Here is an 18,013-nt window from a genome sequence, read left to right as displayed (position 1 = left end):
AATTATCGCGGCGACATTGATGCAGCTTTTCGATGGAATTCCATAGACCATAAACATGTTCGCGCCTTCCTAAGACCCACGCTTGGGTACACGGATTACATTCAAAGCCTCCAGGACCACCCATCGCTATCAACGGAGTTCGTAAATGTCATCCGTGTTAATAAAATGATTTTTAAAATACGAGATACAAGAGACGAGTGTATCAACGAAAGAATAGCAAATTTGCATGCCGGTTTCAATGAATATTCATTCGCTCGTTCTATCTTGAACATCGTCTTTAACAATTTTATGATCGTAAAATTCTTCAAAAATTTCCATTCTATCCTTGGATGATTCTACAATCTTAATACTTAATGAGTGTCTATAAATTGTAACCAATAAACATCGTTGAGAAGAGATATTTTTTCGCGTTAAACGATTCGCGAGCGACGATTCATTAACGCCACGGGTGGTCCCTGTTTCGGTCCTCAATGTTTTGAAATTAACCCTTTCTATATTTATCAGTTCATCGTTTCTCTCTCTTTTGGAATAGTTAATTAGCTGGCACGTACTATGATCAAAGCAATACGCGTTAACGATGTCTAAGAGGTTCGAAATGTTCGATACAAATGGCTCCGTATGCGGGATAATATCTCACGTCATTAATCCTCATTGCGGCTTGAAGGCCGAATTAGACGTGCAGTTTAGTAGTCGGTGATTAATACGGTGACCTGGGACGAGTCCTGATCGTGAGCTATCTCGACCGCAGACAGAATGACGGACAGGAAGAGGATCGTCCGTTCGAGCCGTAGAAATCGTTCGTAGTCAGAAATGTTATCGTGCTGCACACCGACGAGTCCTCTCTTTTTTTTTTTTTTCTGTCGTCGAACTTTACCGTACAATCGGCCTGGCATCAATCTGCATCGCGTTTTAAACCGACCATCGTCTGTCTGACAAATCTCTCTTGTCCAGAAAAGAACCTGACATTATTTATCCGGTTGACGAATTCACGCGAACTTTTCGAGGCGATTTTTCTTCCGGAATAATTATAAAAAGATTAGAAATTGTTTTATTCGAAGGAAATTGGGAAAATAAATTTTAATATAATCTTCTGGCGAGTTTGAAAATTTGATCCGTCAGCGAACAATTGTATAAAATAATTGAAAAGTTCTTTCGTAAAGCATAACAAGAGTCTTTCCCCCTAGGAGATCGCTTCAATTTAGCCAACGAATAGGTCGCTTAACGAAGCGCACTGATTTCGGGAAATTGCATCGCTGTTCCCCGGGCGGTGCAACAAAGGGGTTAATTTTATCATATTTCCGAATGTGTATTGCATCGCATCTGCATAATGCGTTCTATAAACGAGACGGTAATACACGGTAATTCACTCACCGTCCGTGATGTGGCCCGACATTTCCGCTATCGAAACTCGAGCTCGCTGTGATGTCTGCATCGGGAATCACACCAGATTCCATCCCCAGGGGTGCGATGCATTGTGCTGCAAACAAAGGAAATTGCTTTCATTATACACGCGTTCGTACTCGTCTACTTTTCGCCGGCAGCAGAGCGATCGCTCTTCGAAAGTTCTAATTATTCGGAACAATTCTAATCTTAATCAGTACCATTACCGTCGCATCAATTATTATACCATTCGATACATCAAAAATGGAAATTCATTAAACGCGTAACATTAATAAGTCGAGGTGCTAACGTCCGTTTTCATCTTACGATCACATAACACCGAATTCCAGTAATCAACGTTATAATTAACCCTGGAACAATTAAATCGTTCGTACGGCGACGTTTCGGAGCGTGTTTACGGGTGCAGAGGTAGTTTGTGGACTTAAAGTCCGTCGAAGCAGCAAACGAGCCCGATAATCGCCGACGCTTTTGGAGCAGCTTCAGGAAGCAGCTGTCGTTGGTAGACATTTTCGGTGAGCAGGCAAATTCTCTGTGGATTTTATCGAGCTTTCGCCACGGCACCGTGGACAAGCTCGTTCGGCTCACGGTTTCTCGTTAAGCGATCGTATATTATCCCTCGCAATTCCCAAGAAGTCCACGATTCCACGCGTTCGAATAAACAGATACTCTCTTTGATGATATTTTCTCGAGGTATGGGGACGGTCGTTTTTATTCCATGCCGGTGCAGACGTTGCGTGTTCCGGCGTGGTAGCGAAACGACTTCAGACGTGTAATTTCGTACCGTTGAAAACGTTTCTCGCGCCTCGGATACGCGATTGAAAAGTGTTTCTCGGTATCGTTACCGAATTGCAATTATCGTATTTTCGATTGCGTTCGCAAGCAAATTGGCGTAGTTAAAAATGATGTTCGACAATCTGATCGAGACGATAGAGGCGCGTACCAGCGAGCCTCGCATTTTTACCGTCCGTGCTTTTTTCGCGAGATTAAAGCCCTAATCCGTGCGGTGAACTTTGCTCGTAAATAAATTTTTAACGAGATACACGTACGGTCGCGGGGCGCGGGTCGCGGCCTCGTACAAGTTTCACGGCTCGACGGCCGCTTATTTCTGGTAATTAACTTCTCTATACGGAGCCACTTGTTCCCGGGAGTTGAACCGACGCGAGTACAACACCGTTTTTGCCGTATGAAATTTCTTCGACGCCGCTTTTTTCCCTTCTTCCATGCGAAAACTCGTCGGCGGACTGCTAACACCCTGATTTTACAACGAAATCCTTTCACCGTAATTGCTCTTGTTTTACGAGCGAGCTGCTCGAACCGATAAATTCGATGAATTCACGGCTCGAAAGGAAGAATACTTGCAATATTCTACCATGAAGAATTGAAATATTGTCAGTGATGGACTAAATGAATAATTGTTTTCGAAATCTGAACCATTTGAAATGGATAATGGATAGAGTAGCCATTACGCAAATGGAGTAAGCGACAGGTTGAATGTCGTACGATGAGTTTAAGATTGATTGTTTAGAGAGTGACAGGGAAAACAGAAGGGGGAATACGTGGTAGCGAAGAAAGTATTTAAGAGAGCGATTAGAGGAAAGCCCTGTTGTGAAGGAGTGACAGGAGAAAGGAAAACACAGGCTCGAGATTACAAGACGCATTCGAACAAACACGCCAGCCTTCGTAATTCAAGTGTAGTTAGTAAAAATAAAGTATGAGATTGGACGGGCCACTTGTGTTTCGTGACTCAACCGAAAACCATAACACACTCTGCTTCTTTTCCACGAGACAAGAAGAACTACTCTTAAACACGAAAGTGATTTCGACTGAAAAATATGAAACTTTTCTTGAATCAAATAATAAAAGTTCCTCTAATAAATGAAACCAAATGTCCAGGACTTAAGGGGTTAGGCCATTCTAGAGCAAGAAAAAATAGGCATATTTTGGAATATGCCTTTATTTTACAACTAATAAAGTTTAAAAATTAATTTTTGTATAGTAACTCAAGTCAAAATATGGGCTCTTTTTTGTAGGGCTAAACGGCCGGACCAGCAGCTCCTGCAGGCCGGCAGTCTGCAGGAGCAGATATTAAAAATATCATTTTTAAGACATTAAGGCACCTTTTAAGCAAAAAAAATTTCGATCTTTTCAAAATTCTAGAATGGCCTAACCCCTTAACACAAACTCATTGGACAGCAAAAATTCTCCCTAAACCCCTCGTTGAAACGTAAGTGGTACGATCGAGCTTTCCGAACGATTACGATCATTTACACACCACTACTAGTTCCCATTTTCATCCGATCGACGGAAGGATCCCGCAGGAACAACGAAGGGACTCGTGTCGGCCGGTGACGCGGCAGGCAGGTTCGATCCCCGTATTTATAGACATCCTGGAAAAGAGCAGAGAAACGGGAGAAGAAGAAGAAGAAGAAGAAGTAAGTTATGCGACGTTTGGCCCGCCCCAGCCACTCATTCGGCGACCATAACTCTCGCAGAGTGACAGCTCCGAACGGAAGGGTGTGTGCCGCCCTCCATCCGCGAGAAGAGGGAAATTGAATGCCTTCGCAACCCCTCCTCGCGACTTCTTCTTCTCTCCTTTCTCCGCCATCTGGTCCTCGTGCATCCTCGCTTAACCGCGTCACTGTCAACTTGATAACCGCTTCTTTCTGTCGGGGATGTCTTCTGTAGGAAGCGTCTGTTGCCGGAAGTCGAGGAACGCTCGTCGAGTATAAAAAAAAAAATTATCATAACCGTGCCACCACTTGATTTCGACGATTTAAATAATTCATACGAAAATGGGGGAACGAGAGCGAGAAATTTGTTCCGGAGCTGTCATCAGGGGGTTGAAATGATTCAGAAAATAAATGTTCGAATAAAAATTTTGACACTGTACTAATCATCGACGCTCCCAATTTTAATAAGGATTTATAAAGATCATATATTTTGCTAGTTGGGAATAAAAATTCTTCAAGAATTAAAATTGATATCGTAACTGTTTTCATCCCTTATTTCTCAGGAAGGAAGCTAATGCTGACTCGTTACGGAGTTGTTATTTTTGCTTGATGGTATTAAGCGAATTAAGCCGGGGGTAGGTTTTCGTTGATTGGCGAAAGAAATAGAAAGGCAGGACCAACAACGAGATTCTCTATCTCGACGAATTTAATAATTCCACCTCGACCCGCCTTTGTTAACTCTACAATTATTATTAATGACGATGTACGAGGGTCGAGGTCTGGCCTGGCCGTTGTTGATCTCTTCTCTTTCTCTCTCTATTCTGGCTCGTTTCCCTCCTACGGCACGGGCGTGAATGTAAATTAATTACCCACCGGGTCTTTCGCGAAAAACATATTAAGCGCCCCACCTTATTACAGCACGATATTACGGCATAAATCATGACTCACTTACGGATTACTGTTTTTCGTAGGGACAGCCAGCCTGGCCCCTCGGCTAATCGAAATCCCGAAATCTCTAACCAAATCCGCCATCAAATAACCTTTAATGGATCTTGGAATGAAGAAACATTCGCCTTCTTCCCAAGCGTATCATTCACGATATTCTTTATCTAAATATTATCCTTTGTATCCTGTAATAACACTGCTTCGATTTTTCGTTTCCAAATTTTCCAATCTCTCCACTTAGATGAAATTCTTAAAAATTTCCAAGCTTAGTTTATAACTCAACTAAATTAACGTTTGAATATGAGAGGAAAAGGATAAAGGTGTGGCGTGATATCCAATAATTCGTAGGGAGGAAAGCGACCTGAGTACTCGACACCTCTGACCCCGGCCGTGTCGCGCGTAACGCGGCCAGGTTACAAAATAACGAAGTAAAATTAAAAGCAGAGGCGAAATAGCATGGAGAATGTGAAACAAGACGGAAAGAGGAACGGACAGCGCAGCGTCTCTGCTTAATTGCCGTATTATGACAACGCCCGGTGCGTTTTATTTACTCAACGGAATTAGCAGGTGGACACCTGACGCGGTTGTTTTTCCTGCTAATACCGAAACCCTTTTCCCTCACGAAATTAGAATAAATGTTTGTAAGAGCCGCGCGACCCCGATGAAGACGTTCGTGCACCCTTTCGAAAGAGCCAGCGAAACATGGTTTTTCCGTGGTATTGTTGGAACCACGGAGCCATTTTCGTCTCTTTCAGGGAAAACAAACAGTCGTTGTAGGCGGAAGATAACGGTGGTCTCGTTCGGCATAGCGCATGCCCGTCGTTCTGGCGCCGGGACGGCTGGAGAAACGGAAGTACTACTTTTACACGACCCTTTCATTCCCTTGGCCTGACTCTTCGCCCTCTTCGCCCCGCGGCCTTTTTGCACCCTTTCTCCGCCTTATAACCGACCCCTACGTTAAACCACCCCTTGGCCGCGACCCATCCCCGCTTGTCTTGAAATCACCGTCTCGAGTTGCGTGCACTGCTTACCGCTGCTCCGGCTCGAAACTGCAACCCCTTTTATAATACCGTACGTGCCTCGTGGCTAGCCTGTGTTACGCTCGCCTTCGTGGCCTGGATTTATCAAAAGGCAAGACTCCGTTGCCTCGGGCCCGAGACTCGTGTTTCTGACCCCGACTGCTTCGAATACGACAGCGATCTCTGGAAGCTCGTTAATCGTGCCAAGCTCTATGACTTTGATGTCGAACTTTATTTCTGATATAGTTTCGGACAGTTTCGTCAACTTACTTGTATATGCATTGACTGTACAAAACTTTGAATACATTTTCATACACTCCTCTTGAATCTAGTTTTCGTTATATCAGGTCATTTCATAGTTAATTATCTGTTTGTACTACTGCGAAAATATTTTTAATATTCAAGTAACAAAATAAAATGATTCTTGTATTTGAAATAATGCTTTCAATGATCCAGCATAAAACAAACTTATGAAAATTACCTCCATATTCAAATGGGAACGCAGCGATGCCATGGAAGAAAGGATTCTCTCAAGCGTCGCGTACCTTTACAATCACGATCGAGAGATAGAATCTCAAGAAGGGTTTCAACCCTTCGAAACTGGCACTCGACTCCTCTCGGGATATAGTGTTTGCTCTCGCGGCCTAGACTTATGAAAATACAGAACCGCGCGGCGGATTGACGGCCGCCCTTCGAGGCCGAAAGTCGAGGATTATTACACTCGACGTCGACGTCGACGTCGACGTCTGACAGTTGACGTCCTTTCACCGCGTCAGCCACGGCGCGTCTCTCTTGGAATCTGTTCGATTCATCCTCGTCTCTCGATACACCGAAACCTCGTCGAGCCATCCCTTAAGTCGATTGCTAATCACTCGAAATACGATTTCCTTTCAATTATTAACCCTTTTGTTATGATCAATATATACATACAAGCCAGTGACAAAAAAAAATTTATCAACCATGACGTTAAATCAATGTCAACGCAAAAGGAAAAATTTCTCAATCTCGCATACTCGTATATTATTTCTTCAAATTTTAACGAAAGGATTAAATGAGCTTTGGTGGATTCGCAGTTTCGTATAAACTCGCTCGCTTCTGGCACGTGATCAAACTCGCAAACGAGATCGGCTGCGAACGGGGTAAGAAACAGATGTCGGGACACTCGCTTGGGAATGTTTACGCGACGAGGGATTTTATATCCGAAAGACATACGACGCACACGTGCACCACGCGGCCCCTTTGTCGTGTCAACGATTCGACGTTTAAACAAACTCTGCGAAAGTAGAGTTGTACCGGAGTGTTAATGACACCGCTGCTCCGTACAAAGCCGTGACAAATTGCAACGATCGCCGTGCCCGTGTGTTGTGACGAACGTGTCGGAGCTGTCTCGAGGAGAGATCCGCGAATACTGGGGTCGTTTGAACTGTTGCTGGCTTGAGATCGATTTCGCTGCTCGGGAGTATTAACCTTCTTTGTTTAATCTCATTTTCGTGTCAATGACTCTGAGATCATTCTAACCTAGCGCCGGGAGAACCATAAAACCTAGGAATCTTCTACCGTTCCGTTTCCTTTATCACAGGATAGAGAGCATAAAAGAAAATATCAGAGTCCTGGACACTTAAAAACACCCTTTCGTTGTACATAGACACGCGTTGGAACGCGTTGAAGTAGCCATAAATTCAGAACATTTCAAGGTTCACGTGTGACGCGTTCAACGCCGTTGACTCATTGCAATTTAAAAATTGCTCCAAATTCCCGGGATTCCTAAGATGCTGTCCCCTGCATGGAATTCCAGCGAGCCAGCCGGAGAAATCGGCAAGGTATGCAGCCGGGTAGACCTCGTGGCGTGCTATAACGCTTTAATTGTCGCTCGGTTATGTTAATACGTCGACAATTTCATCAGTGGCATGCGAGGACCTAATGGATTTGCGGATAATTGGAAGGGAGTAAGGGTTGCGGAGGTTTGAGGGAGGGCAGCGGACCGATGACAATGCCATAACGCAAGAGGGCTCCTGCGTAACGATTCTACCAGCCTGGACACGCTCCGACTGCTTCCACTGTCGTCGACAATATGCGCGTACACATTGTTAACAGCATATTATTGTTAACAGCGGTCGATTCGGTTCGCGTGTCAATGTTTGCCCGACGCAAGGAATTGGAATCGATTTAATCGCGGGCAAATTTAATTTTGATAATTAATCCGAGTAAATAGTTTACCGATGGCCATGCCGGATCGAGGGACCGCGAGGGAAGAGCGAGTTTTTTCTTCCCTCGTTCCCACGAATGTGGCGCGTGATTCATGTTACAGGAACGAACTAAGTTCCTCTCTTGAGGAAGAGAAAAAATGATAGAAAAGAAGCTGATGTTGCTTAATGGCACACTTATTTATGAGTTGAAATTGCATCTTTTTTAAACTTCCTTCTTAGCGTCTTTCATTAAGCTTTTTATCGAAACGGTAAGAGGGTTGTATAAGAAGCACGTATGCTCTCTGTTGAAATAAGTTTGTTTAAAACAGCCTATCATTGAATCGTACCTCTACCTGTTTCGCATTATAAAAAAGCGCGCCACCGCAATAAGAAATAAAAATAATTGCAATCTTCTCGTACCCAGAAGCCGAACCTTGATCAATGTTCATACCGCGCTTATCACTCTTTGCTCCTTTTCGTCGGTCACGCACACGCGAGGTCGCGTGGCGAGTCCACCACCATGCTCGCAGGACCATGCACACGCGTGGTCCGCAATCGTCGAATCAAATACGCGAAAGCAAAGCAGATCGGCCTTCCCTGTACCCGACGAGTGCGTGCACGCGGACGTGTGCAAGCCGATGCTACGCGTGCAACACTAGGCAGAGAGCGAGCAGACCGCAATCGAACCGACGTACAACATGTTTATGTATCGCAGGCAACATTAACATTGCAATTTATGCGCGCTTTAACTGGCCCGCAACCCTTGCAGCCGGCCCTCGTCCTCTCCGCGAACGGCTGGCCCGCTTAACACGACCGCGAATTTACCAACGCGGTTCCACGTACAAGTTCACTCACCGCAGGAGGGCCTATATCTCCCTCGTCGCCTGCCACCGCTTCCTCCTCGTCTGCCAGCTTTCGTCGGTTATATTTATACTTACGTCGATCGTTACTTATTGTTCCCGGTGGTTGACTTACGATCCAGCCGCTTATTAAATTTCCAACCGATCGACCGGAGTGGTTGTCGCTTGAAAAGTGAACCACGCTTTTAGCGGCGCCATGCGAACATGCCCGATGAACGCGTTTCGTATGCAACCAACGATCCTCGTCGGCTTGGGTTTATGGGTACACGGATTTCGGGCTGACGGACAGACACGGGGATGGGATACTGTGGTCGAGATTTCAGGCTTCTACCGTGTGATGGAATTCAATGCCTTCGAACCCTTCTGAATTCGACCTAATCAGAACGATGTCCGTATTTGCTACACAGGTCACGATATTATATTCGGTTGTCGGAGATGAGGTTTATCGGAAGTTATAATGAGAAAATACGCGGACATTGGAAGGTTCGTGTTGTCTCTACGGATTCATAGAGAAACATCTACTATGTAGAAATGAAAATTTCCTTGCGATTCTCGAATACAATCAAAGGCAAAATTTTTAGTTACTATATTTTTAATTACCCTCTTACGGTATTAACTTTCCATACCCTTCATATTCCCATCGTTAGCCGGAACGTTGCGATAAATTTCAATCTCTAGCTTCGGCTCGCAAGAACGGCTCGCACCTTCCTTTCCCTCGGGATCGGAACAAAAACGCTTCCACGCGGTCCGCCCACTCCATTAAACATTCGGGCGTAGATTTATTTCTTTCTAAAACTGTTATATGTATCGCGGCTACGTAGAGAGGCCCGAAACGTGTAACCAGACCGAAACACCGACGACCCCATCCATCTTTGCGCTGGCCTCGGCTCGCGAGGGTGCGAAATACGTTTCGCAGACGCGTCGAGTCTCGAGCTCGATTTCACGAACGACTACCTAAAAGCCTCTCACGCTAGAACTCTTGCCGGATACTTTGCAAGTTTCTCGGCCTGTTTACCTGACTCAACGAGGGGTGACTTTGCTAGCCGAAAAAGTCAATGGGATGGAAAGCGAGCGGAGCGGAGAAACCGAGACGGTGCGTAAACGCTGCTACAACCGGGCCAACGCGATTTCACCGAGGTTCTGTGTTTTTATCGGACATACCGAACGTACAGGGCTAGAGAATTATGGTCTCGGATGTAAACACGCGTTGTTCACCACCTCTGAACGAGAAACGGGAAGCGAGCATTGATTTTCTGTCATCCAGACTTCCGCGCGAACTTTCAACCTCTGAATTTTATATTTGTCTTGAAATTTTCATTGATATTTCTTTCTTTGGAATATTAAAACCTGTCATATTTATAGCGATGGTCATCAGTGAACCTCGTTATAATAAACATATCAATTCTGACAAAGACAATTAACTGTGCCTCGTTAATTTTTACCGAACTGGTGTCTGTTCGTCGATTAAACTTAATTAAGAACCGTGAACGAGTAGTACAACTTCTGACTGCTTCAACATCTTGACGAATATTAATATCGAAGGGAGATACTTCAAAGTGTACTCACATATGTCTATAGATCGTCCTCCGGAGAGGCAGAGGATCAATAGGTAGAAGATGAGGCACGTCTGCAGGTAGTCCATGGTGGCGTCGATGGATGGTCTCGCTATCCAGTGGTCATCGAACTCTCATAACCGTATCTGCAAGAACACCAACAGGCAAATGAAAAACCCGTCCCATAACGAAATAAAAAAAAGGAAAAATCGCGTCAGGTCGTTGTTGTAGCTGGAAGAAAACGATTAAACGTAAGTTCCTGAGAAAGAGATCCGAGTCTGGGGTACATGGAACGAAGAGCCCTTGGCTACGGCGAAGCGCAGAAAAACAGGCTGGAAATGGCGGTCTCGGCCTCCCCGTGCTTTTCGCCGGGGTGAAATGGCGCGGTTCTCCTACCGGACAGATATACGACCGGTACAGCAGCCACGGACAAAGAGCTACATTCACGCCAGCAGCCATTACGCGTCATTATCGAGATTAGGATCGGGAGTTCGAACGATAGAAAGGGACGGGAAGAAGGCGTACAGAGGGAACGATAACCGGAGCAAAAGAGAACGGCGAACGCCGTGGGGCCCTTTGGCTGGTTGTTCTTCGGTTCAACGAGGGGGCGAACTCGTGTGCACCGGATGGCGATGGGGCTAGGAGGGTGAGCCACGCGGGAACAGGGCCGAGGAGGACTGTACTTTATTCACGTCGGTGCCGTCGTGGCGCGTACGGGAGGAAGATGAAAAAAAAAGAGGCAGATCCTGCCGGTGGAAAGATAGAAAGAATAAAGAGAGACGGCATAGGCGAACCCTTCACTTTTTGGCTAATTAACGGCAGTTTCTTCCACTACCGACTACTTCGCGATGCTTATCTCGCAAGTTTAGGGAGCCCTGGTTCCTGCGTAGCTCGTTATTCAACGGTTCCATGGAAAAAAGAGAAAGAATCTCGACCCGATGACGCGTTTCTTCTCGAATCTCCGCCTCGTATATCTGACCAGCCATCGCGAATAACGTCGCACGGATCAGGCTGAAGGTACGACACGAATTCCAGAAGCGATGTTGCGCGTCGATTCCTTTTGATATCCCCGGTAGGGAAGCTGGATTTTAACGAAGCTGTCGGAGATCGAGGGAACAGGGATCGTCAGCGGTTAATCGGTCCCCAGAATGCCAGCTCCTTCTGTGTTTCAGGCATTCTACTTAAACGGTGAATGGGGAATTCCATCGTGATTCGGGTGAACACGGCTGCGACAGCTTCATAGAGCCGCATAATCGATTAAGTGGCTGAATCGGATTATCCGACCGGCAATTAAGATACCATTCAGCATGAAGCGGTTACGTCGGTACCGGTGTCGGGGATAGCACGATCACAATGCGGACGGATCGATTGGTCGACACAGTAATTAAGGTCACAGGGTGCATCCAGGCTGGAGTTACTGGAGTTCGTGCAACGGAGCGTGCAAAGGAAACGTAGGTAACAGTCGTTCGTCGACTGTTTGAATTCACCGTAACTGCGTGATTAATCATTAGTCACAGCCACGGGATCTATCAACCTTAGAGAGAGACTCGAGCCGGCACGTGAAAGACTAAAGGGCAGACTCTGCGAGACCCCTAATATGGCTGTGCAATCTTTGATCGAAGTAACAATGAATGATTTTTTAGAAATTTTCTGAATAAGAAAAATAAATTATTTTCTAACTGGTGAACTCTCAACCCTTCTTACTCTCTATAGGATTAAGAAAGTCTTCTACTTAAAGTACCTATTGGATTCCTTCGCTAATCGATCTTGTCCGATTTTCGTGTTACCAACGAGCGCCGGGGGATCCAGAATCATTACGAGAGAATTGTTCAATTGGAGAGGAAAGTTTTCAATTTAGAAGCCACAATTTCGGGGGAAAATATCGCGGCTCTGGGAATTCTTGGCGATCCAACCTGGTCCGTATAAATTTCGATCCTGGTGGATCTAGTATATATCTATGGTGCGATCGGGTCCATCTAGGGGGGTGAGTTTATAGTTGCTAGCCGAAATGGCCCACGGTTCGCGCTATTTCCAGCATTGGCGCCGACGTAACGTCTCCTGTAAATCAAGAACGCGGTACGGCCTGGGAACGAAGAAATCACGTGGATTTAGTGGCCCGTTTGTTCTAGCTTCCTACGATACGCACACAGCCATCTTTCATACGCTGAAACGGCACCTTCGACCGGCGACTTTTACCGCGGGCTCCTACATAAAGTGGCCTTGTACGTACACTGGACGCTCGATTTCCATGGTATGCGCCTTTTCCCTCCCTTTGAATAACTCATCCTTCCTCACTTCGCTTCTTCTTTCTAACATATTCGACGTTCTTCCATAGGGCGTGGTGTAATTTACGATGCGAACCAGCAGACGTTGATTTTCTTCAACGATGATAGATTCTTTTTATGCTGCCTTCTTTTCTGATAGAAAATCTGGCTTCTCTTCTGTACTTGAAAATCTGTTGCATATACTCTGACCATACTGACTTTTGTACTCTTTCGTATATAAATAAATAACTAAAAATCTGATTTTTAAAACCTTCATTTTCCATATTCGAAGTCCGATCGCAACAAATTTTAACATAAATATGCTTCACATATCTGCGTTGGCAAATTCCAACGTAATTAAAACGAAACTGATTCTCGGGAACGTTTGCAGCTCGTTTTACAGAATTTCTGGGATTTTCTTGAAAAGACACGCTTCCGTAATGGCGGCAAAGGGAAAAAGAAAAAGTAGCAGAACTCGCGTACAGGCATATAAACGAGCTTACAGTTGCATCCCCCGGCGCCCAACCACGTTTCTGGATCGTTAAACAGGGCTCGTCGAGAAACTCTCGAGGCTCGGTGAAAAATTTGTATCCAAACTAGTTTTCTGCCACCCTCCAGCGCGAGTAGTTTCACCGGTGAAAAATATAACGCCCTCGTTGGCGTCGATAAATCCTGCGGAACGTTGGACGTTCAGTTGAAAAACTGAATTTTTAAAATTATTCCTAACCGCAGTATCAAAAGTCAGAAATTTTAGCGAAGGATAGAATTTTACTTCTGATAATACCCGGTGGTTGTAGGCTCGTTTTATTGGGGTGAAACTACCCTGTTCGAAGTTCGCGAAACTTTTACTTTTCTCGATGTGTCTCATTAACTACGGTGAATAGAGAAGGGCACACGGAACACGAACAAGGTAAATTTAACTCTGAATGGGAAAACTGGGCTTGGTATAAGTTGCATAGTTTCTGGTTGAAAGTTTACTTAAAATTCTACTTTCAGCGTGGCATTGAACGGTGACATATTAACCCTTTATACCATAATAACTTGAACTTTGGTATTAACCTGTTCGTGATCAAACTTGTCAAGTTCTCTTTGAATACATATTGTATACAATTATTTTATTTTCTATAATAATTATTCTATTTTCTATTATAATTATTCTTGTGCATAATTATTCTATTTTCTATTATAATTATTCTTGTGCATAATTATTCTAATTTTTCAATTAATAAACAAAATTGAAGGAACCGATAACTAGTAACCATCAAGGCAATTAAAGGACTTGTTACATTCCGCCCATATAACTTAAAAATCTCTAGAAAATGCAGCATTTACTAATTGAAAAGCATTCGTTGAACAAGGTAACAGAGGAAGAAATACCTTGAAACGTGCACGCTAGAATTAGCGTATTATTCTCGCCGGTTCTCCGGCGACTAATGGCTGACGGATCGTTAAGTGGTGGCTGAGCGAAACGAGATCCTCGAGTTCGGTCGAGAAAACTCGGGTCGAGCGGCGGGAAAACGTATGCTTTCCAGCCCAGAAGGGATTTACGACGCCTCTGGAAGGAAGTAGTCGCGTTTGGCGCTCTTTGAGCAACCGTTTCCATCGTGAGACCGCATAAATTTCCGCGCGAGAATTCGCGGAAACACGAGATTCGCGAGTCGCCTAGCACGCGCCTGCGTCCTCCTCAGAGTGGCCGGGTACAAATTAAAAAGTCGACCATGCCGTTCTCGCGTAATTGCCGGGGCGCGCCGCGACTTATTTTCGTACACCCTCTCGTGGCGACGCCGACACCGACGACGAGAACGAGAAAGAGAGAGAATCGCGACGCGGGTGGGTCTGGGCGACATCGTTTTAATAGGAAACGCCGAGGAAGGTGGAAACACGTGTGCAACCGAGATCTCTGCTCTTTTCTCTCGCTATTCTAACAAGGGGAACTATCCAAGTGTTACACTCACTTATTAATGAAACTTTGCTAGCTTGTAGAGCTCGTCGAGCTGAACACGCCTATACACCCTTTTGTGGGCAGACGGCTAATTGTTTAAAAGATATTAACAATTACAGTTAGTACTCCTTACATTCTGAAGTATGGCAAACTCACACACACAACTCGCAATCTAGAGATCCACGGTTCAAATCCTTGGTTCCCAACATTTTTCTTTTTTTTTAAATGATAATTTGTTCCTTTTTGAATAACTATTACATAAAAATTATCATAAAAAGAAAACAAAATTTTTGGAAACCAAGGATTTGAACCGAGGACTTTCAGATTGCGAGTCATGGATCCGCTCCGTGGTTAAACACATGACTCGCAATCTAAAGGTCCTCGGTTCAAATCCTTGGTTCACATTTTTTTTTTAAAATGGTAATTTGTCTCTTTTTGAATAACTAAAATTCTATATAATTCTATCATTATATTAATACAAATGTTTTAAAAAATTTTATAATTTTTTAACTTCAATAAATAAATTTATTCTCCATCTGAATTTTATTGTGATTTATAATCTAATGTTTCGAAAGTCCTGAACTTTCCACTCGGTTTCATTAGCGATTCGTTGCTCGAACCCACGAGCCCGACATCATTAACCAAACATTCAATTGCTTAATTCCATTATGGGATAGTGTAGCGGTGCTTCGAATGCATCCCTCTTAGAGACGGTCCGGTCTCTTTGAAGGCATCGTCAAAATTCAGATTGAACGAGCGTAGTACGAGGTAGGGAGGACAAAGTGGACTTGGATTTCCCTCGAACGCAAATAGCATTTCCACGGAGTGGAAGCGGCGGTCAACCGAGTCACTTACGCTTTGCAGTATCTTGCCGGAAACGCGACGTGCACAATCCGGTGTGTATCTGCACTACGGAGACGTACAAACAGGTTTTACGGCCAACCTTTCCGCGAAATCAGAAGTAACATCGTGCGTCCCGGACGTATGCCGTTTGAAGGAAACGGCAGGATCCATAAAATTTACAGAGGACCTACAATTCGACCTTCGGCTATCCGGCGATCTTCGTGCAATAGATAACTGGGAAAATCGTCGAACCGACGCGACAAAAGTCTGCAACTTCCTCGATACGGTTAGTCATAAACTATTTTACAATACAGAAATTGGAAAACGTCTCCTTCATCAGAAAATTTATTTCTTCTCAACAGCTGAAGCCTAGAGAAGCCTTATTGAAGAGAAAATCAAGTAGTTCGCCGCGAGAGCACGCGGCGTGTTGCTTTGATCGGTTCACGGACAGTTCACAAATGGCCGCGATCGAGCATTCTCGTGCTGGCATCGGCGTTTTCAACGCGCGAAAAAGAGAAGCTGCTCGGAGCATGGCTAATTACGAGGGCCCTGTTTGACTACCGTGCGCCGTTCCAGCGCTGGATGCTGCCGGCGCTGATGTTTATCTTCGAACGCGAGCGATGGGAGCCCAAGATGGCAGAGCATCTCCCATTTATTCAGTACGAGAACCGGTACGCTGCTGCGAGTTGCCAGCCGAGCCAGTGGCGAACTTGTAGCCGGTTTCGTATTAATTTTCACCAGGCAGATTTTGTCTTCCATCACCGGTAGAGGTTGAACAACTCGCACCCTGAGCGCGAGTTCGCCAACGGCGATGATAAGTCCACGGTGTAGAAGTTTAACGACGACGTCTTGCTGGAATCTAAATCAGACCCGTACGATGTTCTCTACTTGTTTATTTAACATCAACAGTCTTCTGACTTTGTCTCTTTTGTACCCTTTGGCGTTAAAATTGTTCGTCCTGAGAGGCGAACTTCGACGAAGGACATCGAGACGGGATGTAAAATGATCGAGTGAACGAAGTGAAGCAATTTATCCTGTCCCCAGGTGGATCGATGTTTAAAATATAAATTCGTGTGAAATAGGTGGTTAACCCTTGACGATGAATAATCTAAATTGAAGTTTAAAGTTTTTTCCGCTTTAGATATCATTTCTATTGTATAATATTTCGTAGGTCTGACTTATGATCGATTTGACTCCTTCGTGAGTTAAACAATTTCAGTGCGCCTTTTAGAATTCTTTTCTCAGGCACAAAGAAACATCCCTATCTAGATTGCAAAAAGCTGAAATACCTTTCCGGTGTTTCCAATACTTCAACCGCTCCAAACTTCCCCAATGGTACCGTTTTACCCATTTCAAATCCGAAAAGAATCCTTAAACAACGTTGTCTCGGAACTGACGCGATTCTACATCCTTACAAGATCCATCCTGCGGTTCCCTTCGCTCGAAACGCGCCTCACCCCTTCGGGCTGACAGGCTGAAATACAATCCGAAGGAGTACAATGCCGAATAAAAAGTGACACGGTCGCGTTACAATGGGCCACGTAGAGGAATCTCCTCTTTCCTAGAGCGGAATCGTTTCCCGAGGCCCGTGGACTCGTAAAAATCCATTACCCGGGCGTTCGAATCTTGTTCGCTGTCAGGGGAGGCATTCCAGCGAGGATCGAGAGCGGTCAAAGCGCCCGTGGCGTTCCTCTCGTTAGGTCGCCGCCACCTCGACGGGGGGTGCCGTTCATAACTCAGCCGAAATATTCGCCTACATTCTGCGCGTCCCCGTCGCGGCTTTAGATGCATGCACGTAGAAACGCTTTCGGCAAACTTTATCCCGTGCATACCGTCGCACACTGTTTCGTGAGATACGATAAGTTATGGAAGGTGATGCGTTTCTTTTTAAACCATTTCGCGTCGCTTAAAGACACGGTAAATTTTATATAAAATATAAAAATAAAAGTGTCCAGGATACGTACACACGAGGGGAGGTCCGCACGCGTCGACGTACAATAACGCGACCAAGCGAGTTGACCCTGGAAAGCCAGGTGGAGGATGAGGACTAGGGACAGAAGGTGGCGGTGCTGGTAGGGAACAGAAGGAAGGGGTTGGCTGGCGTCGGCCCTCTGGAAGAGGGTCCCCGATGGGGAGGCGGTCGGTGTAGCAGGGCCATGAATTATGCAGTTCGCCGGGGGCTAGGGCCTTGCACGGTAGAAAAGGAGAATGGCACGAGGTGGAAGACGATGAAACGGCGTTATTCGAGGTGGTAACGAGCGGGAGAAAGAGAGAAAGACTTCGAGGTGGGCGCACACCTATGCGCGGTACACAGCCACTTTACCCTTCCCGCACTTTGCCCTCCGCCATCTACCCCCTTGACTCCACATCAGCTTTACCTGAATTCTCTACGTCGCAACCCTCTTCCACCTCATAGTCGCTACACTTCAGCTCGACCGATTGAAATTTTCATACCGACACGTCTGCCGCTCCAGTTTATGTTCCGAACAAGCGAAACGCCGCGGCACGATGCCTTTCGTCTTTGCCACCCTTTCCTGCTCCCTATTTTCC

The 18,013-nt window shown here is 45.3% G+C and overlaps 1 protein-coding gene across 5 annotated transcripts in view; it reads right to left on the bottom strand.

Annotated features, from left to right (window-relative positions):
• Positions 1–18,013, bottom strand: part of LOC114874727 (discoidin domain-containing receptor 2-like) — a 161,815-nt gene that overhangs the window by 22,581 nt on the left and 121,221 nt on the right. For all 5 annotated transcript variants that reach the window (XR_003789134.2, XM_029184302.2, XM_029184311.2 and 2 more), the window contains 2 exons: positions 10,428–10,560; positions 1,372–1,477 (listed from right to left, as the gene is read on the bottom strand). Coding sequence is in view for 4 of the 5 variants with exons in the window: in XM_029184302.2 (XP_029040135.1) it covers positions 1,372–1,477; positions 10,428–10,503 (182 nt within the window). In the remaining variant the exon portion in view is untranslated. The remainder of the gene's footprint in view (positions 1–1,371; positions 1,478–10,427; positions 10,561–18,013) is intronic.

Source organism: Osmia bicornis, chromosome 5 (assembly GCF_907164935.1).
Source record: "Osmia bicornis bicornis chromosome 5, iOsmBic2.1, whole genome shotgun sequence".
NCBI lineage: Eukaryota > Metazoa > Arthropoda > Insecta > Hymenoptera > Megachilidae > Osmia > Osmia bicornis.
This window is presented reverse-complemented; position numbering and strand designations above follow the sequence as displayed.